The 24,764-nt window shown below is 36.8% G+C and overlaps 1 protein-coding gene across 1 annotated transcript; it reads left to right on the forward strand.

Moving 5' to 3' along the window:
- Positions 1 to 412: 412 nt before the first annotated feature.
- Positions 413 to 1,232, forward strand: LOC309959010 (protein tyrosine phosphatase type IVA 2-like). The gene has a single exon (XM_082835130.1). It carries the CDS (start codon positions 507 to 509, stop codon positions 927 to 929), a length of 423 nt encoding a protein of 140 aa, XP_082691256.1. The 5' UTR covers positions 413 to 506; the 3' UTR covers positions 930 to 1,232.
- The last annotated feature ends 23,532 nt before the right edge of the window (positions 1,233 to 24,764 follow it).

The following is a 24,764-nucleotide window of genomic DNA, read 5'->3' on the forward strand; positions in this document are numbered from 1 at the left end:
ACATTGCCTTGAACACTCTGGACAGAGACTGGCCTCAGAAATAGTTGGCTTTTTTTTTTTTTGCAAGCATATACGTTTTAATAACTCCAGTAAAATTAAGCATCAAGTAAACAAAAGTGGAAAGTGACCTACTCTTTTAACTTGTCTCACTAGTGCCTAAATGTAGTAAAGGCTGCTTAAGTTTCGTATGTAGTTGGATTTTTTTGGAGTCCGAAGGTATCCATCAGCAGACTTTGAGGCCCAAATCGAATTTGGATTCAAGTGGATTCTCAATACTTCTGCTTACCTTGAAGGGAGAAGCTTCTTAAAGAATAAACAAGTTGAATAGAGGAAACACTGATCGATAATAGGCATTTTAGTGGTCTGTTTAATGTTTTCTGCTGTGAAACATTTCAAGATTTATTGCTTTTTTTTTCATTTTCCCCATCACACTCACACACGCATGCTCACACTTTTTATTTGCCATAATAAACCGTCTAGCCCCTGTGGAGATCTCCTATGAGAACATGCGTTTTCTGATAACCCACAACCCTACCAATGCTACCCTCAACAAGTTCACAGAGGAATTTAAGAAGTATGGAGTGACAACTTTGGTTCAAGTTTGTGATGCTACATATGATAAAGCACCAGTTGAAAAAGAAAGAATCCACGTTCTAGATTGGCCTTTTGATGATGGAGCACCACCCCCTAATCAGATAGTTGACGATTGGCTAAACCTACTAAAAACCAAATTTCATGAAGAGCCAGGTTGTTGTGTTGCAGTGCATTGTGTTGCAGGACTGGGAAGGGCACCTGTGCTGGTCGCACTTGCTTTGATTGAATGTGGAATGAAGTACGAAGATGCAGTTCAGTTTATAAGACAAAAAAGAAGGGGAGAATTCAGTTCCAAACAGCTGCTTTACCTGGAGGAATACCGACCTAAGGTGTGATTATGCTTCAGAGATACCAATGGGCATTGCTGCGTTCAGTAGAAAGAAATGTATAAGAAGGCTGACTTGATAGTGGCATTTAGAGGGAACTCTTGGTACCTGGAAATGTGAATCTGGAATCTTAACTGTGTCATCAAAGTAGTGATGGATTCAGTACTCCTCAACCATTCTCCTAATGATTGGAAAAAAAGAAACAAAAAAGAAATCCCTCTATAACGTGAATAAAATGTTTAAGAAAAAAAGTATGCCATATTCCTTTGCTCTAAAACTGTTGTATTAATTTTTTACCAATGTTATTCCATTCTTCAATTTCAACAAAGTCTCTTTCTTCCTCTCCTCCAACACTCTCTCCCCTCTCACCCAAGAACTTGGCATCACTTATTTTCTCTTGCTGTGATCTTGGGCTGCTGAGAAGATCACCTGCGAGGGCAGAACACTGGTACCTGCATGGTCTGCCACCATGCCTCTGCCCTCATTAGTAAATGCAGTTGTGCAGATTAAATAAATAAATCATTCTAGTGACTACTCCATGTCAGAAGTACCTTCACTTACATGAAATTAGAACATTAACGTGGGATTCTTGAAAATAAGCCTCATTCCACTTAGAATTGTCCTCCACACCAGCCTGCAAACGTAATTTGGTATTTTTCATTTTCTTCTTTTAAGAGGTGTCCTTTTCAGAACTGAATAAAATTGGGACAGCTGACATTTGAGGGTGTACTACCCAAGTCTTCTCCATTCTGATTTATTTCACATATCACCTTCAAATTATTACTTCCAAATCATAGCCCAGATCTCCTCTGACCAAAAGTATCCAATAATCCATCTAACCTACTCCAGTCCGGACATCTATGGCATCTACAAAATGCACAAAGGGAACTTCCTGAGGAGAAAGACCCTGCTGCCTGGATTTTTTAAAATATCCACAGATTTTAGCACAACACAAAGAGTAAAGTGCTTGATATATATTCACTGAATAGAATCGAAGGATTCTCTTCAACTTGGCACTCAAGGCTCTCCATACATAAACTCACACACATATTTTCCAAAACTTTTCAGCTCCTGATCTTCAATTCCTCCATGTCTCAGTCAGGCAGAATGTCACTACTCCCTTCATTCCTATAGGGTAATTACTACTGACTTATCCCTAAAAGGTCCATCTCGGTGCAGTGCCACTTGATCTGTGGAATCTTTGGCGATTCAACTCACCTCCCATCTCACCAGTTGGGAGTGATACTCCCACCTTTCAACATTCATATTACTTTTTCTGCATCTCGATTATGGGTCTTTGGTGTTCTACCAACTATCGTAGTTACTTATGTTGACATTTCTGAAACTAGATTTTAAGATTCTTGGGAGAGATATTTGTACCTTCCACAAAGTTTGACACACACAATAGACACTAAATAAATACTTCTTTAAAGAATCAAAAAGTTCTTATCAGCATTACAAAAGTTAACTTAAAGTTCAGTCAATAATAATTTTATCTTGATGCTTTCGTAACTTTAATTACTTTTTTTTAAAAAAAAGTTACAAACTGTTAATTCTCTCTTCTTATTACCAAAACCCCTTTTAGAGAGATTAATATTTGGTGACCAATAATGTTTTGCATTTTATCAATGTAATTTTGATTTCCACTTATGCTTATCCTACTGTTCTAGCTAATCAATAGCATAAAATATAAATTATTAGAGAAAATATTCTAATAACAGTATTTTAAAATAAAATGTTATGTCATTTTTCACTTGGATATGATGTACCATATATTCTACATTATTTCTTATGACTTATCTTCCAACTAAAGTTTACAATGAAAATAATCCTATTTTAGTGCCTTTGTTATTTATAATACTATGTGCCAAAGGAATCCAAGTGACCTAAGTTTTATACGTAGTTATTTTAAAAGGAAATATTTTACAAAATTTTATTATTTCAGTTATAATTATATATGGTGATGAGGAGGGAAAGATGAAATAAAAGAGTAACGGAAGTTTTCTATTCAGACTACTGGTTAATTTCCTATTTTGACATTCCTACGGCAGATATTTAAATTTTGTTTGCTTTCTTTACAGGGAACACTTAAACATTTAGCTCAATTAAGGTGCAATGACCTGAATAATAGAAGCAGAGAAAACTGCTAATTTAGAGATTTTAAATGGATAAAACTTGTAAATGGATTATGGAAATTTAAACACCTTTAATCACCTTTAATCATGCAGCTAATGAACTTCCACAATTTAACTGTGAACTTTCCAAATGTCGGGTTATGTTTATATTCAAAGTCAAGTACACACAAGCCAAGGGTACAGAAGACACAATTTAAAGGTCTTCATAGCTTTTAGAGACTTCTGATATTTCCTCTGAATTTATATTTTCTGCACACAAATCTAGTAACCAAGTATATCTTAACCTAATTTACTTAAACTTTGATTAGAACTTAACTTCCTACTATTGAATTATTAGAGGCAGAGATTTGCGCCTTGATATTCATTTCTCTTTCTGCTCTTATGAGGTACATGTAGGGTAGTCAATAAATGTCCAGTGAATCAAACTGTGTAGTGCCTCGGAACCAAACTACTATTTTTCAACTTGATTACTACAGAGAACATATGGAGCATGAACCTGCCCTAAAAATTCTCATCATCTCTTTCATCATTACCTGTTAAAGCATTTCATCATAGTTTGAATTCTTTATGTTAGAGGTTGGCTGAGGCCTGGAATAAAGAATGAAACTGTGACAAATGGCCACTTATTGGTCATTAACTATCATGATTAGAGCAGTCTGCCTCTCAGAGTGAGGGTCAGCATTAAGAAATGAAACATCCTTTAGAATATCCTCTTGATAGGAATGAAGCAGTTCATTATCCGATCATTAGGGTCCATGCCAAATAAAACACATCTCTCACACAACCCAAGTCCTAATTGTTCATTTAGTCATTGGCTTAAATGGGAAGCAATGAAAAAAGCAAGTAACTAAGCAACTGTACAATCTTCAGATCCCCATCTAAGTGCACGATGATATTTAATGCTAAACAAAAGCTCAGGGCAAAGAAGTATTAAGGGCAACTCTGAGAGATCATATGTGGCATCCAGCCACATATGGAAACTTTAGTTATTGGTTCAGCTTAAAATTGTAGTAATGAGTTGCTATATTGCCCCACTATTGATAAAATGAATATCAAAGAATTAACCTCAAATGTTGAAAAAATTCATTTTTAAAAATTACAAGGATATAAAGTAAAGAATTACCATGTTTAGGAATGATGAGTAGGAAAGGAGTAAAATATAGCAAATGATGTTAGAGACCCAGATGACGGTAATCTAGACAGATTAACACAGACATCAACAGTGAGGAATATCTTTTTCTTTTTTTTTTTTTTTTTCAGTGGCAAACATCTTGATGCCAGCAGCAAGATATGGCAAGATTTTTTTTTTAAGATTTTTTAATTGGGCATTTGAGAATTCTGAGTTCTCAAAAATTTTTTCACATTCATTTTGTGCCCTTGGAAAAATCAACTAAGTCACTTGAGCCTCAGCTGCCTTATTAATGAAAAGTGATTATTGCTACCTGCCTTAATTTATCCGGTTACTGGGAGGGATTAAGAAGTTGCTTTAGACGCTTAGAACTACTTTTGGAACACAAAGGGCTGGAGGAAATAGAATGATCTCACTCGCCCCCTGGGCTCAGGTCCTTGAACTATTGTCAGGAAGAGAAAACATATCTGCTAGGAAGGATAATACTGAAAAGAACCTTGATGTGTCCTTTGGTTCCTTGACTTTACTTGTTTGGGTTGTGTACTTGAGGAGTTGAACTAAGATTTACTCTTTTAAGATGTCCTTTTCCTCTTTCTTCTGTTGAGCTGTCCTCCTCTTCCTCCTTGAGAATTATTTTTTGATCTACAGAACTAGAGTAGTCTGGGTGGAGCCCAGGAAAGAGAAAAACAAACAAACAAAAAGCCCAAAGCTTAGGGTTTTCTTAAGAGTTTCTGGTGATGATGAAAGGGAAATTTAGTCTCCTTCTAAATGAGTGTCTAGTCCAGGTCACAAAGGTAGAAATGAGGTCATAAATTCAGAGCTAAACCACATCCAGAAATTTAAAATGCATATTTGGGTTTTAGAGCTCCTTAAATCCTGAGAGCAGGGAAAGAGGACCCTGAAACTAATGGAACCCTGGCACTGCTCTCTAGTCCTGCCATCTAGTCTGAAGACATGTGACTCATCCTAGAGCCCCCTGGAACAGTTAACAATCCAAGGCAATAAAAGTGTTGGATTAAAGACAAAGAGTAGGATGTGGGAACCAGATCACACAAGGCAGGATGGGAGAAAAGCTCCTTTCAGAAAAAAAGAAGAAAACCAAAGAGGTGGTTAAATTGAAGATGTACTGCAATAAGTTGTCAAAAAAGCTACTGTTGACAGTTTCTAGGCAGCACATGAATCAAAAATTGACAGAAAGACAAAAATAAGGATCCCAACTACTGAAGGGACAGGAAATACAGCTGCTCAAATTCTATGACAAACGAGGGAATAGATGTTCCTCAGTGACTTGAACAGAAGAGAAGAGTTAAGAGGCTCCCAGGACAAGGAGCCAGGACCAACTTCATGGGCAATGACCTGTGCAGTCACAAAGGGCCCTCACTTGGTTTAATGCTCTGCTGTCACCATCTTGAAATTCTTAATAGTTTGTGAACAAGAAATTCTTCATTTTCATTTTTCAAGGGGCCCACAAATTATGAGCCAATCTCTCAAAGAGTCTTTAGAGGTATCCTTGTGTCCCACATATAATACCTCTTGTACGTTTCTTTCTGGATATGTTACAATAATCAACTCACCACATGCTGACTCTGGAGCAAAACAATTCTCCGAAGCTGACAAACTCTTAATGGGGAGGGGACACAGGAATTGGCAGCAAAGATAGGGGTAGGAGATGGAGAAACAATAGCAAGAAAAAAAAAACTGTTGTAGAACAATCTTGATATTTTAAGCAGAAACTCCTTTCATCCATAAACTATCAATGCACTTATTTTCACAAATATCCCAGAGTAAAATCAATAAGAGAATTTTTCAAATATTACTTTTTTCTAATTAAACAAAAAATTTCCCAGACACAATAATTATGCCACATTTGCATTGATCAAGCCTTTAAGCAGCTCTTATTTTATCAATGAAATAATTAATTTGAAGGATATGAATGGTACATTTTGTTATGACTTACAAATTATTTTTTAGGAAAGGGTACCTTATAGATTTATTTTTAATCTCCTTTTTTTTAACTACTTATGCCAATCGTAAAAAACTAATTGATTATGAAAAGAAAATGCATCTCCATTTTAAGATGCCAGATCAAAATATCTGTCTTGTTCAGCGACATAACACAAATATGTCTTCTTATAAACAGTGTCAATCAGTAAAGGAGATTTTTTTCTAGCTAATTTCATTTCTCCATTGATCAGCAATTTTGCCTTTGATGGCGTGAAAAGCAAGTCATTTTCTACCACAGTAAGACTTAGTCAAACTGCTCATTTCTTTTAAAATGAATGACTGCCAATATTCAATTCCATCCAGACTAGTTTATTTCAAGAATCTCGCTAATTGCATAGCTTAAAGACCCTACCAAAATTTCAGTATAGTCATAAAAACATCAATCCAGTGGTGAGCCCCTTTTAGTGTGGTTTGTCAGAAGCTGAACGACCTTTAATGGAATATCCTGCAAACCTCAAGCAGCAGATCTGATGTGGAGTTGACTGGTGTCACTGTCCTGCTTCTAGTAGAGCATGACCTTCAGTCAAGGATGGAGTGAAAGCTCAATGATGAAACACACGTGGCAAAAGACTACTGACTTGCAGTAATCTTCTTGGACATTATCTAACCTTGTGTGTTGGTGTAAAGAATCAAAGCCTGAATAAAATTTTATTAAGTCCTGTTTTTCAAAGAGGAGTGGAAAACCTGGGTTCTTTCCTGATTTATTTATATATATTTTTAATCTAGAGTTAAGACAAAATAGGCACATTTTCCCAGGCCATAGGAATAAAAGAAGAATGGTTACAAACAGAGTTCCCAATTTTGATCTTTCCTGAACATTCTTGAAAATAAAAATATACAACTCTAAGAAGATACAGTTTATCTCTCTATATATGCCATTCTTCTGCTAGCTAATAGGAGCCAGTAGGCTCCAAAGAAATATACAGTTCATCTGATATGCTGAACTTTCCTAAATAACATTTTGCCAATTTAGAATTTATGTAGTAATCTACAGGTTTTCACCTTAAGTAGAGCTTTGATTAATTTGTCATAGGAAAATTAAGATTCTCAGGAAATCTCATATGCCATTTCTGTCCTTCCCATGACAATGTGACAGCATATAAACACGTGCAAGCCTATGAATAACAGAAGCATTTATCATGTGCCTGGGGCAAAAACAAAAGAGTTCTTACATTTATGGAGCAAGCTTGGGGAGGGTCTAGACAGGGCCATGGCTGTTCCCTCATCCTTGGGGAACAAGTACATTAAAAGAGGTATTATTTGAAAATATCATTTAGTGTTTCACCACCATTATAATTCTTCTTTTCATAATGTGTTACCATCCATAAGTTCAACATTTCCTCTTGAAGAAAGGGTTGAACAAGTGCCACTTTTGGGGAGCATGTCTCAGAAAATAAATTGTTCTTTCAGTTCCTCTAATGTCTATATTTCTGTCTCAGTCTTGAAAGTTTCCATAGTGTAGTTATAACAATGAGCATAAAACAAATAGCATTCCCAAACATCATTTAAGCAAAGGCTTGATAATGTGATAGAATCTCAGCCCAAAGGATGTACTAATCCAGGAAATATTTCATCAAGGAAGTCAGTCAGTCTTGATAGAGGTTTGTTAGAAACAAACCAGATTTTCATCATGAACAACAACATTGACAAAGAAAACGCAGAGTTTACGAATGGTAGCAAGGTGACTTGATATGGTGGGAAAGGAAGATTTAAGCATATAATTGACCCATAGAGACACTTGACTTCCTAGAGTTTGGATTTGAGTTTAACTAGCCCATACAGTTGAGATAGCTAAGGAGCACCTAATTTAGAACATGATCTACCAAAAATATACACAAACTTGATTTTACATCAGTTTGTTCTCTGAGTCTACAGTCACCCTCTCTCCTTTTATTTATATGTTGACTAACGGAATCCCAGTAATTATTACTGACAAAAGGTCCTAATAAGGCTTAGATTATGCTAGACAGAAAAATCTTAATATCTCAAAGTCCCCAGGTAGCGTTGAAATGTAAGATCTTGTCCCTTTCTCAAATTATAAGCATAACCAACTGATTATTCATAAAACACTAAAGACATGTCAGCCTGGAAAGCATTTTATGAACACAAACAGTGCTCAAGTGAAAAAGAACCAAAATGTTCCATGACTCTTAGTTGCTTAGCAGGATTTAAACAAAAGGGAATCATTCAATTTAGAAACAAGGAAAAAGTCATGCAATGACATGTGGAAGAATAGAAAAGAGCAAAGGCTATAGTGTTGCTTGGTCAGATCAACTCCATGCTCCTTCATTTTTATTTTTCATATATCCACTTTCTAATAACTAGAATAAAATAAGCATTCTTTAAAAACAGAGAGAGAGAATTTGAGAACGTCTAATTCACTTAGATTATCTTGACACCCTATTAATTAGGTTGATTTTTCACAATGTAAGTATGATATTTATTCATAACCAGTATTTATTGATCCTCTATTTTCTAAGCAAAAGAAAACCAGAGTGAACAAAATATACATTCTCTACTCTCAAGGATTCACAGCTTAGATATGAAGACAATTCAGTGTGTATCTTTAATGATATTTTATTTCTGTGAACATAATTCATGTCTTGAAAAAACACAGACATTTTTTACCCCATAATCTGACTTGGAAATTAAAGTGATATTTGCTCTTTTGAAATATGAAAAAAAAATGTAAAAATAATTTTAACTGAAACAAGTAAACAAGTGTGCTGTTATTAGATATAAACATCCAGAAGGATGAAAGTGAGAAGTGATAAAGAAAGCTCCATTGGGCAGGATTGGGCTGAAACTGAAGAGACATTTCAAACAATTCCAACATGAGCAGGTCACATGTGTCAAGGAGTTTATGCTCAGCATTCTTGTTGCCATGACAGATTTTTGAAGATTTATTCAGATAGCTATGTAGATCAATACCAGCCAAATGTTGTATCAAATATGCCTTTCATGTTTATATATCCATGAATTAAAGTCTAAGGATTGTTATCAAGATCAAAAGACCAACAAAAAATAAAATGTCTCCTACAAAAGCCATAAAAGAAAATTTAATTAGCTCAGGTCTTCTCTCTCAAGGTTCTTTCTCTTAAAATAGTTCTTAAATGAATGATATTACTTTCGTATTGTAAGACCTATAATTTTCCCTGACATCTTATTTGTTATAAAACTAGATTCTAGGGCTTCCCTGGTGGCGCAGTGGTTGAGAGTCCGCCTACCAATGCAGGGGCACGAACAGGGAGGATCCCACATGCCGCAGAGCGGCTAGGCCCGTGAGCCATGGCCACTGAGCCTGCGCGTCAGGAGCCTGTGCTCCGCAACAGGCGAGGCCAGAACAGTGAGAGGCCCGCGTACCGCAAAAAATAATTAATTAATTAATTAATTAATTTTAAAAGGCCAGGGAGATTCTGACTATTCATATTGGTAACACCAAAGATGAGAAATAAAACAGTGGGCCAAAAAGTTAAATTGATAAATCAGGGAAATCATTTCAAAATAAAAGAACACTTGAATATACAGATTGAAATGGTACATTGTACCCAAGGATAAATTGATGTGGAATAATCAACACAAATACCTATTTTACCAAAGTGACTGAGCTTTAACATAAATAAATATAACAGGGGTAAAAATTGTCACCTATGTGGCAGGAAAATTAAGCTATTAAGTAAAAAAGAAAGAAAGCTATTAGTATCATAGTAGTTAATTCAGAGTAGCTAATGCGCAGTAACTAACTTATTCAATAAATATTTGTTTAATATATCATTTTTTTGAAGGACACTTACTGTAGGTCTAATATTGTCCCATATAAAACAGAACATTTTCATTTGTTACACCTAAAGAGAACAAAGAGATCATTTGATAACTCTTGGTAAATAGAACTTAATATATATATACAGAAATAGGGATTTTTACAGACGCAATAGAAACTTTCCATACAATAAGTAAATCTCTCATTGTTTTCAGAACATGTAAACTCATTAGAAGGACAGCTGATAGCAGGATGGTATATCTGGCAGGAGGACATTTTTAAGGTAGTTAAGAGTCCAAGAATTAAACCTGAATGTCCCAGCAAAATCAAATGAACCTAAAACATATTTTATTTGGGGGTATTTTATTGGCTTAGGTAGAACTCAGATAGATGGAATTGTGATAAACTAGAAAATCAGAATGGAAGTCAGGAAGCATGGGGTACCAACGCTGGTCAGGTTGGTCCTCTGAGAAAGCCTAGATGATGTAGTACATCTAGGTATCACATCAACACCTGGGCTTCTTGGGTGTTCTGACTACCAGAGCAAAAGAGCTTTCCTCTAGGACCCTCCTACACTGTGGGTGGGAAGGGAAGCTGGTGCAGCCACTATGGAAAACAGTACGGAGGTTCCTCAAAAACTAAAAATAGAGTTGCCATATGATCCAGCAATCCCACTCCTGGGCATATATCCAGACAAAACTATAATTCAAAAAGATACATGTACCCAGTGTTCATTGCAGCACTATTTACAATAGCCAGGACATGGAAGCAACCTAAATGTCCATCGACAGAGGAGTGGATAAAGAAGATGTGGTACATATATAGAATACTACTCAGCCATTAAAAAAAAAGAATGAAGTAATGCCATTTGCAGCAACATGGATAGATTTAGAGATAATCATACTAAGTGAAGTCAGAAATACAAATACCATATGATATCACTTATATGTGGAATCTAAAATATGACACAAATGAACCTATCTACAAAACAGAAACAGACTCACAGAGACAGAGAACATACTTGTGGTTGCCAAGGGATGGAGGGAGAGTTTGAGGTTAGCAGATGTAAACTATTATATATAGAATGGATAAACAACAAGGTCCTACTGTATAGCACAGGGAACTATATTCAATATTTTGTGATAAACCATAATGGAAAAGAATTTTTAAAAGAATGTATACATATATATATAGATGTATAACTGAATCACTTTGCTGTATAGCAGAAATTAACACAACATTGTAAATCAACTATACTTCAATTAAAAAAAAAAAAAACCTTCCCCCTAGAGGCTCAGATCTTCACCTTGTAAAAGACAGGTAGTCGACTCCCTAATAGGAAGTCGTCTTCTTGCACCTCAGGTGAGTAAGCTTCCTTGAGAAATATGGGAGTTTCTGTGCTTCTTAGTAGAAGATTTCAAACTCCAATACATTTTGTCAAAAGGCTAATCTGATTAACTCATCACAATTAATGATGTTGACCCAACTTTTCAGTTGCTCCATTCCACTCCAAAGACATGCATCCTATTATTGTATTATAAAGCTGTCACTGCATTCCAACTTGCCCCTTTGTTTCTTCAAGCAGCTAGAATTATCTCTTTCTATACTTAAAAAAAGTATACATATATTGTGAAACATTATTGTCTTGATATAAAATTTGAGAGCCCCACATTTTCTCCATTTCTTTCTTTGATGGCACATTACCATTCTGCTTGCCTTTATTCAGGGCATTTTCAATTTCTCTTCTGCATAGGGAAGTGATGTGATGTTCCAGGTGACTGGGTAGTTTGCCATCCTTAAACACATAATTTCCTACTTGGCTTCCTTATGCCAAGTGGACTTGAACACATTCAATACATTGAAGTGCAAAGCATTTCCTCCATTTGCATTTTAAATATTTCATTATCACGTGTACCTTCCATAAATCTCGATAATTCCCTCTGTCCATCTAACATAAGGTTGTGCTCTCAGCAAGGCTGTAGAGCAAAACCACAGTTAACCAAAGAGGTCAAATATGAGGCATTCTGGCTGAACTAGATATAACCTTTAAATTAAACAAACCTTTGAATTTCACCCCATATTGTTTATGAAAATACACTTTACAGCCTCGGATACTATAGAACAAATGTGCTATTGCTTTGATTCAACACTTTATGCTGTTTGGGTGTCATCATTATGAGTATAAATTACTTTTATAATGTAGATGTAGACAATAGTAAAAATTTAAGTATATCTGTAAAAACTTTAAAACACTTATTGAAATAGAAATTAAATCTGAAGTAACTTGTTTTATTAGGATATGCCAGCTCTTAGGGAGAGAACAGGCTCAGAAGGGCCCGATACAGCTCAGTCTTTCAGTGGCCACAAGCTCTCCAGAGCCCCAAATTTCTTTTACATTTACCCAGCCTGGATCATCACCGAGCCATACAGACTTCTGACATTACCGGGATTCCTGTCTGCTTAGTTAACAGAGGACTTTGGTGATATTTTTTGTTTTGGAAAATCTTGTATCCAAACATGGGTGGCAAATACGCTGAGGATTTTGACATAATGGCTTCAAAGGATACATTTCCTTTTTAAAAACACTTTTTAGCAAAATATGTTCCCGATGAAAATGAATTTTTATTGCTAAGCTTGCATGAATAAATAGGCACCTCAAAGATTTGAACATCACATGATGTTCAAAAAGACAATTTCTCCTCTGCTCAGTGCATAGGTTACCAGAGGGAAACTAGAGTGTAAAGGTAAAAACTAGAAAAACTAGAGTGCAAAGGTAAAGATAAGAACTCAATACCAGCTAGAAGAAGTAGGACAAGTAATTTATGTTCCCTACTTTGTTGATGAGAAGAAAACCTCTCCAAAAAATAGAACAGGACTAGTATAAATAGGCACATTATCTCAATTAGCCCAAATCCATGAATAGAGGGAAAAAAACTGTGGAAGAGAGACCCATCAGAAAGGTGCCATGAAAAGAAATAAGAAGTGAAGCTAGAACCGTAATCTTGTTTTTCTAAACAATTTGCTCATATGGTGAGTTACAGTGAAAAGGAACTTAGACATTTTAGTTATTACTGACTAAACCTCTGACAAAAGGAAAAGAATCATCAATATTGCTCATATGAAATTAGTTTATTTCTATTCACACAAAATTTACTGAAAGCCATTTAGGACCTTCTCATCATGGCCTGTCCTTAGTTCAAAAATTCTGCCACCCTAAATCACATCCACATACAAACACAGAAACTCACAAGGCAGAAATCTCTAAAACTGAAACTCAGCCCTTTGACATGTGCTGATACACCTCTTTCCTGAGTTTTGTGCTACTTTCTCTCTCTACACTTGGATGTTGTTTATAAGACCCGTGTCCTTTCTTGATCCTACTGTACCTCACAGACTGATACTTCTGCTCAAAAATCAAAGGTGAAAAAGTATCTTCTTCTCTGCCTCAACATGTCTCAAATGGAATTAATTACCTTCTCACTAAAATTGGTTCCCCTTTCTTCCAATAACCCTGACTGTGTCCATGTCAGTTACCTACTGCCCATTTAAATGCTGAAATGTTTCTCAGCTAGATCTTACATCACAATTACCAATGCTCCAGACCAAGCATCTCTTCTCCCTAGACCCTCTCCCCAGATCCATCTTTGATAAAGCCATCAGAGAGACTTTTATAAAATGTGCAACTAGTCAAATTACTCACTCCCCTGATTACCATCCATCAGTGATTCTCACCCCCAAACTCTCCATGCCTCCTTAGCAGGCATATAAGTTTCCCAAGCTCCAGGTCCAGCCCACGCCTCCAGCTTGAATTCTGATATGCCGTTCCTCCCAGTTTAGGCTTCAGCCAAATAAAACACCTTGCAGCACTCCCCCACCACTTTGCAGTTTCATGTCCCCTGTCTCTTCTAGAACGCCCCTCAGCTCACCTCCACACCCACTGCTGCTCTACCTTCTTCAGAAAGATATCATTGACCATTTTTGCTATGATAATGTCATTCCAGCTTCCTCAAACCCAAATCTAACCCATGATCCCACTAATTACTCTAAAACAGCTCTTATCAAATAGAATTTCAACTATCTATCAAGGATTCTGTACACTCATTAATGGTGAGAAGTGAGTGACTTCTATCTCAATGACCCCAGCACCTATGGCATGATTTAGCCCTTAATAAAACTGTGTTTAAAGAGCCTGACTGAACTTTTACCAAAGTTTCTGGTCCGTGACCTATGATCCAGTGGATTTCCAGATGAGAATCCATTGTTATTCTAATCCTCTACAGACAAGATCTAAAATGGGATATTCATCCACAGCATTCCAAAGTTGTTTGGTCCTTTTTAGATAATCTATATATAAGGGCTTCTGTTTTTCCAGACCAGAGAATTGAAAGCAAATATGCAGCTGTGTTGCAGGTCCTTAGTGCTGGCGATGATCTACCGCACTGTGATAATCATGTGACTCAGAATGACCCTCCTCTTTCATCACAGGAGTGATATGACCTAAAAAAAATGTTTCTAACATACTTTCGGTAACCCAAATATGCCATTTGTTCACCAAGCACTCCACTCCCTCACTAGCTTTCTGCCCTGCCATCTCACATATCTTTTATTGCCCTCTGTGGCAGGTGTGATAGCAGCTTTTTACTCTTCCTTTTCTTTCTGTCATATTCCTGGAAGTGCTAACCCCCTTGCCTCTTCCTTGTTGATAAGCAGCTCTATAGATCTGTCACATCTCATGCAAGTCTTTGCTTTGTTGAAAGAACTTGGGCCTCCGTCCATGGTGCTCTGGCAATAGCAATGTCAGCTACAAAAAGAAGAAGGAAGCGTCTGCCCTCTGAGAGCCTTTCCACAGACAGCAGGCAGCAGGAAGGGTGGCCGGCCAGGGGCTGGGCCAGCCAGCAGAAGCCTCTGTCCAACCTAAGCTGAAATTTCCCGTGTGACTAGAGATGCATGGTTGGATTAGGGAGGCCAGCTGGAAACAAGAAACCTTGCTAATACAAAAGCTTCTGTGAAGTTCCAGTCTTATTTACCTGATAAAAATAATGTGGTCCAAACCTAATTAGGCTTCTTGATAATGCTTGGTTTGAAAAGCACAGCAGCATTAAGGATTTTTTTCAAATAACCTTCATTTTTTCATTTCTTGTATCATTTGTTCCAGCACTTCTAGACCCACAAACTGTTGTCATAGTACTCTTCCTAAAATTTTGCCCTCTCTGAGTCCACAGGGTCAGTCGATGCATCTTCTACGTGGCTCTCCCTCTGCCTTCTCTCGCAGTGCCCCGGGCTCCAGAGGGACCCTCCTCATCCACCGGACGATCCAGGGCCCCCTGGTCCCCTTCCTCAGGCAACCAGGCAGCTGAGCCAGGTCCCTTAGCAGGCCCTCTGAGGAGAGGTGACCAGGAGCCTGGGTGCAGGGAGCAGCTCTCCTGGGAGCAAAGGGCTGGACCACCCACCTGAGCCATGGACATGGTTTCCCCCCGCAGGGATGCAGGGATGGTCCCAATCCCACCTCTGTTTATTCTGTAAACTACGGCCTGTAAATAACACTTAGCATTCCTACTGTAACAAAATTAATTTTTATGAAATAAATTATATTTCCTAGTCTAATAAAAAATTCAGGTTATAAAAAAAATAAAATAAAATGTAAATGAGACAGTATCATTCCATTGTTTAAATATTGAAGTGACCCCCTTAATCCCTTTAGGATAAAGCAATCTTCCTTACTTAATGTAGCATCCAAGGCCCTTTAGTGTCTCATCTTTCCAGCCTCTTCTCCTGCTATAACTTCATATGTGCCCTTTAATCTAGAATGTAGATTAACAAGACTCTCTGGAAGTTCCCCTTGTTATGCCATGCTCTCAACTTGCCAAGCTGTTGCACAAGTTATTCTCTACCTGTAATGTCTTGTACCCACTTTCATCTACCAGCCCCTCAAGAAGCAGGTCAGGGGCCATCCTCTCTAGGTCACCTGTCTCACTTTGCTCTTTTCCCACCTCTGTCCCTCTCCTATTCTTAGGCTCTCTTAGCTGGCAAAGCACCTCAAATATACCACTATTACGACATTTACCCCTCTGTCCTCCAATGTTTTGCCCATTGGTTTACATCTACCACAGGAGTATGAATTATTTGAGAGAAGGAAAAGCCTCATACAGCTGAGTTATCATAGTACTTGATAGCATCTCAACAAATGTTGGTCGAATCAATGAACGTACGGTGATTAAGAAAATATTCACCAAAATTAATTTTTGTTATTTGAATACCCTACCTGAAGAAAATATTATGGATAGTTATTTTTTCAAAATAGATAAAAGAAAAGGTAACTTTTGTTCAAACAAAGCAATTTTCAGTTTAAATAATGATTCACCTCAGGGGTCCTTCAAATAGCAAGTACTTCTAGTGCATTTAAGGGCTTAAATGATTACAGGAAAACGGGGAGGAATAGAGATAGAAAGAATTTTAACAGGAAAATCCAACACCTACTGAAAATAAACCAAATAAAAAGAACATGCAAATAGCAATAAAATGTGCTTCTGAAGTTTTACCAGGGAAATATGATTCGATTTACATGTTTGATTAGCACACATTTCAGAAAAATGTCCATTGTATAAAACAAAGACGAATTGGTATCTAACTTCACTTATAAACTCCTAGAAGTAAGATTTATGGTGTGTTACTTTTCCTCTTGTGCATATCGATTATAATGAAATAATCTATGTTTGTATCCATTTTCCAAGCAAAGTTATAAAGTTTTTAAGACCCTAGCCCATGTCTTATTCATGTTTATATCACTAGGACTTAACATAGTACCTGGTACCTAGCAAATATTCTATGTTTATTGAATTGAACTCTATATTGAAATTTTATTCTTCTATTTAATATGTCACATCCGGTAGACAATAAATTTCTCCCTTCAAAAGGCATGTTTTTAAACACAATACATATAACCTAGAAATTGTGAAATATACCTGAAATACCCAAAATTGGGGAGTATATATATATTTGTATTTCTTTTCAAGCTTCTAGAGAAGAGTCTTGACAACCTCATTGCATATAATCATATCCTCAGGTTCCAATGACTGTGAAGATTGGAATTATCTCTTAAAAAATCAAATTCTTAATGTATAATGTACAATTCAAATCTAAAATACTAGATACCTAGAAATGCAATGTTAGATTTACAATGATTTTTTTAAACTTCCTACTTTGAATACTAAATATTAAATACTATCTATTGAATGCATTAGCAGAGCACAGAGAAAAAGCACTCTATTGTGGCTGCCTCAGGGTATCAAACCATCTCTAACCTATTTCAGATTCCTAGTTATAAAACTGTGGGTGGTAACAATCTGGATACACTTTTTGCTTAAATCTTTCATAGATACAACATCTGTCAAACAGCCAACATGCCTGACCCAGTTGTACTGAGTAAGCCCTGAAGATTATTTGTCAAACAAATTCAGTAACCCAATATTTGTTTCTTTATTTTAAAATTTAATTGGTATGCAAATAGGGCAACAAGACAGCATTTGTGCTGGATACAGTTGTCACTTCAGATTCTGGGAATGCTCATTATCATGCTTACAGATGTTTTTTTCCCACCTAACATCTGCCAGTACTACCTAAACCCCAGGAAGTCCACAAACCTGTGCAAACTTCCTCTCACTGTGGATCTCTTTCTCTGTTATCTGTTCCATGCACACTAATTTTGTGCATCTGAGGCCTCTGTATGCCAGAATTATGCCTGCTTCCTAACACTTCTGCCTCCAGAGCTTTAGATTTGAAATTGAACAGACACAGAGCCAATTTATCATAGGATGACATGTGTCATGTTCTTGGTATTACCAGAGGAACCCTGGTATGCACTGTATTTATCTTTTTGTTGTCAGCATGGACAAGACAACACAGGATAGAGAAGCTACTATGTTGTTAGTAATATGATATACACTTTAAAAATAAAACGTTAAATACCATCACCTTCACAATGTGGTGCTAGATCCTTCTGCTTAAGACACTAATTTCTTTGTCAAATAATCATCTTTCATTCAAGAATATATCCTATTGAAATGAGACTAACAACAAAAAAGAAGCATTGGAATATGTTCCCTCAAAGAAAAAGATAATGCTTTGTTCAAACCAACAGTTTATTTCTTCTATCTCTCTTTTTCACATAAATTCTAATCATGCCTAATGATGGCTTTATCTTGAATACAATATAAATTCACATCATGTGGCTTTTGTCAACAAATATGAACATCCACAAGCATCCTCATTCCATCTTCTACTCACTAATATATGTACTTTTAACATCCTAGTGATGCATTTCTTTCTGTGTTTCTAGATCAAACACAAAGCAAATAAATACAGAGATAGTAATATTTCAAGCATAAACCTAATAGCCGAAAGGAAAAAGCTTTTCATTTGAACCAAGTTTAATGAAAAGCCCAAAACTTGAGGCAAAACTTTCAGCTGAAACTGGCTGATCACAGAGTAACATCTTCTTAACACCTCTACAAAGATCTCCTTTTTATCAGGAACAAACATTCATTCATGCCAAACCTGGCATCTAGCTGCTCATTTCAATGTGTAAATAATTTTGATTTCCAGCATTCTTCCAATTACTTTTTCAACATTTGCAAATCTGCTCCTCAAAGTAAATAAGACCTAAGTGCTAGCATTTTCTAGGTTTTATTAACATGTAAAAATCAGGTAAGAAGTACAAATATGCAAAACTCACTATTGCATCTATACAAACAGAGTTACAAACTTTAGAGTAACAAACCCTGACTCTCAAATCTGAGATGGGTTTGCCTGACTGAGCACTAGCCTTTACAAAACAGTGCTGCTCAAGGAATATTTTATTAACATTAATTCTCTGTAGTGCAGCTTTCCCCCATCACCAAATGATAACCGTAAAGATCTGATAATTAGAGAATGTCTTGAATCCCTTCCTATGAGAGTCACATAAACTCCACAAGTTAAGACCAAGAGTTATTATATGTACAAGAATTTGAAGAGAAAACCATCATTCTCTCAAACATGTACATCCTCGTTCTCGTGACAAATCAAGGCTAGGGATTTGCAATCATAGCAATGTCTAGACAAACATTATGAGCTCAATTCTTATAAGACACAAGGACAATTTCTTGATGGTGTTGATACATGGCTCAAGTGGCCCCCAGAAGAGAGCATTAGAACAATTTTTAAATGCCATATAACTCTCTATCCTAGGATCAAATACCATGATGGCTTCAACATCCCCTTACAGAGAAAGAAAGAGAAAGAGATTGGGTGTTGTTAAGAAGCAGGAGCTCCTTCCTATCTCTTCCTATAAGGAAACTAATCCCATTCATAATGGCTGCACCCTCATGACCTAATTGGCTCCCGAAAGCCCCGCCTCCTAAAGCCATCATACTGGGAGTTATGATTTCAACATATGAATTTCAGGGAGGACCCAAACATTCAGTCCATAACATATACATTACTTCAATTAATTTCCATAACAAACTTGGTGATAGATATGAAACTTCTCATTTTATGGGATATCATCTGACTCTCAGAGAGGTACAGTGGCTCCTCTGAGTTTACAGAGCCATGGCTTGCTGTCATGAATAGAATCTGCATTCCATGTTTGTGGTCTATTCTTCAAGCCACAAGAATTCTATGCTATCACTAGGAAGGTCTAGTAACCCTTCCTTGTTTAAATAGGCCATGCCATCTCATAACTCTGTACACCTCATGCTCTGATCTCTAGCATACTTTCTGCCATTTTCATCTGACAGGCTTTCAACAGATTTCTTGAAACACCTACTTTGTACCAACCAGTGTGATAGGCAATAGGAATACAAAAACAAATGATCATAAAATCCCTGTGTTTAATCAACATTGGACTAAAGGTGGATAAAAACTACTCTTGAACAATCTGCTCAAATTCTTCCTCCATGGCAAATCCTTTTCCAGGCTAAAGTGAAGTCTTTCCGCAACTAATCCTCAGGGGATATATGTATTTGGCACTAATCATTCAGGGCCTTGTGCCTTTTTTGCACATTTACCATTTCAACAACTAGATTATGTTCAGTGGTATATTTTTATATCCCTCACTAAAACTTTTCTCATTCTTCCTTACTTATGGTAAACACTTTATAATAATACTTCATTCAGGAAATTTACTTAGTACTTATAAGGTACCAGGCACCATGCCAACTTCAGAAAAAAACTGGTGGGAAAAAAAAGCCCACATACATCCTCTCTAGGAACCTCCCTGAAAATTGAGTAGTTTCTTGAGATGTATAGATATGGAAATAGGCATTTGTAATACAATATGATAAACCAGATAATATTAAAGCAGGTATTTCTGGTTTGTCTCCATAACTCCATAAAGAGGGCCAGAGGGCTTTAGAATGGGTATGAGCTAATGAAGAGGTTATTGGTTAAGTGGGGAAACTGAAACCAGAAAGAAGCATTTTCTCATTATCTGTCCTACCACCTTCAACTTGCATCATAGTACAAGGGCAGAGAGTGTCAAAGTTCTAACAGGTGTTCCTATGTTTTCTTTGATAGATGCTTCTTTGAAACACTGAAGTTTATGCCAAGCCATGAGGGTTTAACAGGATGAATCTTCTATTCTTTCTGGGTGGACAAGAATACTATATCAATTATACACATGTCAAATAGTCACAGACTCCTCGTAAAATTTCTCACAACCTTTCATAGGCTAAGTCATAGAAAATATAACATTTTTGAGCAATGAAAGACATGCTACATCCCAAAATTCATATCTGTATTATAAAATGTAAATATGCCAGATTAAGCTGAAGCCTAATATTTTTAACTTCATTCACTCGGTGCAGAGGAACATTTACCATATTCCTAGTTCTAAGCAATGATTTTCATTCATTAAGCAGCAAAACCATTTCTTTCTGCAAGAATGTACTGAGCCAGAAACAACAGAAATGTGTACTTGTATTATTATACATATAAACTTATTGACTTCAAAAGGATTAACTTGTGGATCACTAAAGGAGAAATTCATTACACCAATGAACTCCAAGTAACTAGAACTAAACAAGACACATCAGTCTAAGTTGAAAAGGAATTTACTTCAGTACTGCTACAGCCTAAAACAAACCATAAAATGAAATCAACACATTGTACCAAGAAATTTTGCATAAACAATCTGATAGAGTCTAACACATTAGGGCTGCATATATACCAGCCTCTCAGACTGTATGAAAAATGTTGAGATCGATGGATGCTGATGAGCAATATTTAAATGAATTTCTAAATGACTATAATAAAAAATTTAGTTCACTCAACTCCTGCTGTTCTGGGCTGTGAAGCTTTGAGCTCTATTTACCTGAAAGCATCTATGCCTATTAGACTTGGCAGGAGTTTCTCAACCTTGCTATTAAGTAGAATACCTGTTTAAAATGAACCAAGCATCAGGCTATATCAAGTCTCTTACTTCAGACTGGGATAAAGCAGCGTGCTAACCTCATGTACGTGATGCAAGAGCAGAAGAAAACAAATCGTCATGGCCTTCTTTGTGAGCAAAAATTTTTCATCAGATGTAGCCAGCATTGACTTTCACAGGTATTAACTATAAAATGACTAAATAAAAAGTGACACAAGAAAAAGCAAAATGAATTAAAAGTATATAGAATGGGGGCTTCCCTGGTGGCGCAGTGGTTGAGAATCTGCCTGCTAATGCAGGGGACATGGGTTCGAGCCCTGGTCTGGGAGGATCCCACATGCCACAGAGCAGCTGGGCCCGTGGGCCACAACTACGGAGCCTGCACGTCTGGAGGCTGTGCTCTGCAACGGGAGAGGCCGCGATAGTGAGAGGCCCGCCCACCGCGATGAAGAGTGGCCCCCGCTTGCCACAACTAGAGAAAGCCCTCACACAGAAACGAAGACCCAACACAGCAAAAAAAATAATAATAATAATAATTAATAAACTCCTACCCCCAACATCTAAAAAAAAAAAGAATATAGAATGAATTTAAAAATGCATCTTTCAAAAAGCTTCCACACCTTCCTAGAGGCCAAGAAAAATCTGTGGATCTAATGAAGAGATTATTGGTTAAGTGGGGAAACTGAAGCCAGAAGTGAGCATTTTCTCATAATCTGTAAAAGAAGGAAAGAAATGGAAGGAGAAAACTAGAGGTGGGTGGAAATTTAGCACTCAATGCCATTCAGATGTGATACACCAAGAATTAGTGGGAAACCATTTGATTAAAACTCAAAGAATGGGACCAAACCATACAAGTGAGCAAATTTGGAGGCAGGAAAGAATTATGGTGAAATAGGGAAGTCTGTGGAAATGGTAATGACAAGGATTAAATCACAGTAGATACTGCACTGGAGTTGGTCTTCTAATAGCACCAGGGGATACTGAAAATACAAATGTTTCTCAGGTCGCAATAAAGGCAAGATCAATCCATACTTGAGAAAACAAAAAGGAGACAAATATTCTTGCAAAAAGAAAAAATATATATAGTTAGTAGAAACTGCTCTACTGAAATTCAGTATAGCAAAGAGTTTGCTTATAGACAAATTCATTGCTAAAACATTAAAGAAATTCAATATTGTAGTTACAGGGCAAATGTAAATGGATATGAAATACACTATTTCCAATGTATAAGAGTAGAAATCTGCATCTTTAAAAATGCATCTTTCAAAAAGCTTCCACACCTTTCCTGAGGCCAAGAAAAATCTGTGGAGCTAATGAAGAAGGGAATGAAATCTGTAAGACATTAGTCTAGTATTTATCATCAACAGAAATTAAACCAGGGTAGAAAAAATAAGAATTTAAAAATGATATGAAACATGGCTAAAGAAAATTATTTCTAGTGAACTCAAAAATAAGAGCTGAGGGCTTCCCTGGTGGCGCTGTGGTTGAGAGTCCGCCTGCCGCTGCGGGGGACACGGGTCCGTGCCCCGCTCTGGGAAGATCCCGCATGCCGCGGAGCGGCTGGGCCCGTGAGCCATGGCCGCTGAGCCTGCGCGTCCGGAGCCTGTGCTCCGCAACGGGAGAGGCCACGACAGTGAGAGGCCCTCGTACCACAAAAATAAATAAATAAATAAGAGCTGAAGATGCAAAAAGATGATATATATTAAAGTGATTTGTAAACTCTATAGTGTATGCTAACACTGAGCTTTTGTTTTTTTCAAATAGACCAATCAACAGTGAGAGGAAACAAGAAATAAATAACTCTAAAAGTGGATTCATTCTTTTACCTTTAGTAATAAAATATTAATTGTGAGAGCTGGGAAATTATGTAGTATTTTTGTTTGTTTTTGCAGAAAACAAGAAAAAGAAAAATACCAATTAACATTTAAAAATCATTAAATTAAATGTCAAAACTTGATATCAGATCAACAATCTGTCAACATCTATTTATGGATTATCTGTTCTGAGTCCTATATTCTGCTTTGTGATGTGAAAAATGTTATAAAAACCCCTCCCAAAAATGGAAAAGAACTGACAGATGAAAGGATATGGATGGCTGAGAACAATTCCTGATGCTTCATTTGAGGGCTGTGGGGAGCGCAGTAACCCTCACTGTGATACCAGGATGATAGGATTGGCCAGTTGATCAATCCATGTAGGAACTAATATTTGGGGGAATGGGGGAGAACAGCATCACAGAGGTAGAAGAATAAGATCCAGGTACTTATTACTCTGGCCTCTCTCCAAGTAGCTGTGTCCCTCTGCCAGTCACAGCTACTGTCTGGGCTCTGAGAACAGCTCCCTCTACTTGTCCCCTCAAGCCAGGGTACTTGCAATACATTGCCCTTTTGTTATAGCCCCAGGATGCAGTGCCATCCCTTTGAGTTTGTTGCCCACACCTTTGCAAAGAGCCCCTTCATGAAAATCTTACATTTTCCCAGTATGAATGACTGACTATTTCTTTCTGGGCCCTTGACTGACACAAGATTTAACAACCTCTGTTGTCAAGGAGTTTATGATTCTGAGAAAGCAGGAATCGTTTCTGCAGAACAGTGGGAAAGCAATATAAGACTTCTTTAATGAAGTACTATGTGATGCAACAGGGACTAAATTTTTAAGAGAGGAGGTGTGAACCAAACGGTTAGGAAAGCATTAGGGAGGATTTCTTATTCCGGAAAATTAGGATGGACTGAGAGAGAGAGAGAGAGAGAGAGAGAAGATGGCAGGGATGAATTCCAAGCGAGGAGAAAAGTCGTTGATAAAGAAAATCCTGCAGATAATCATAGATTAAAAGCAAGGGTGACCATATATATCTCACATTGTCCAAGACATCCCCCACTTCAAGCCTATTGTCTCAGTGTAATTCATTATTAGTAATAAATTATATGGCAATGCTTTTCTGAATGCATTACACAGTACAAAGTCATTTTGAATTCCTGAACAAGGAATTACTATAATAAAAGAGGTATTTTACTAAAATACACTTGGCATTGGAATGCAATATGAACTCAGATAGAATGGGAATTTCAGAAAATAATAGTTTAGAGAGAAGAAGAATCATTTGATAAAAATAATGATAATGTGAATGTAAGGAGAAATGTTAAGAAAATAAATTGAGAGAAAATAAATTGAAAAAAAATAAATTCATAACAAAATATGTGTATTCAAAATATAACCAGTGGTTCTTTGTAATCTTGACTCTGCTGAATCTCATTCAAAGAAAGAGTCTTAAAAACCCAAAGATGTTAAAAGGAATTAAATCTTTACTTCATGTATTTATTCATCAAGTTAGTTTATCACCTTCTCTCGCTAGCAGTCTCTTACCCTCTATATTGCATTCTCACTCTCATTTCACATGTTCCCTCTGTCA

The sequence above is a fragment of the Leucopleurus acutus genome (assembly GCF_964270905.1).
Source record: "Leucopleurus acutus genome assembly, chromosome: 3".
NCBI classification, from domain to species: domain Eukaryota; kingdom Metazoa; phylum Chordata; class Mammalia; order Artiodactyla; family Delphinidae; genus Leucopleurus; species Leucopleurus acutus.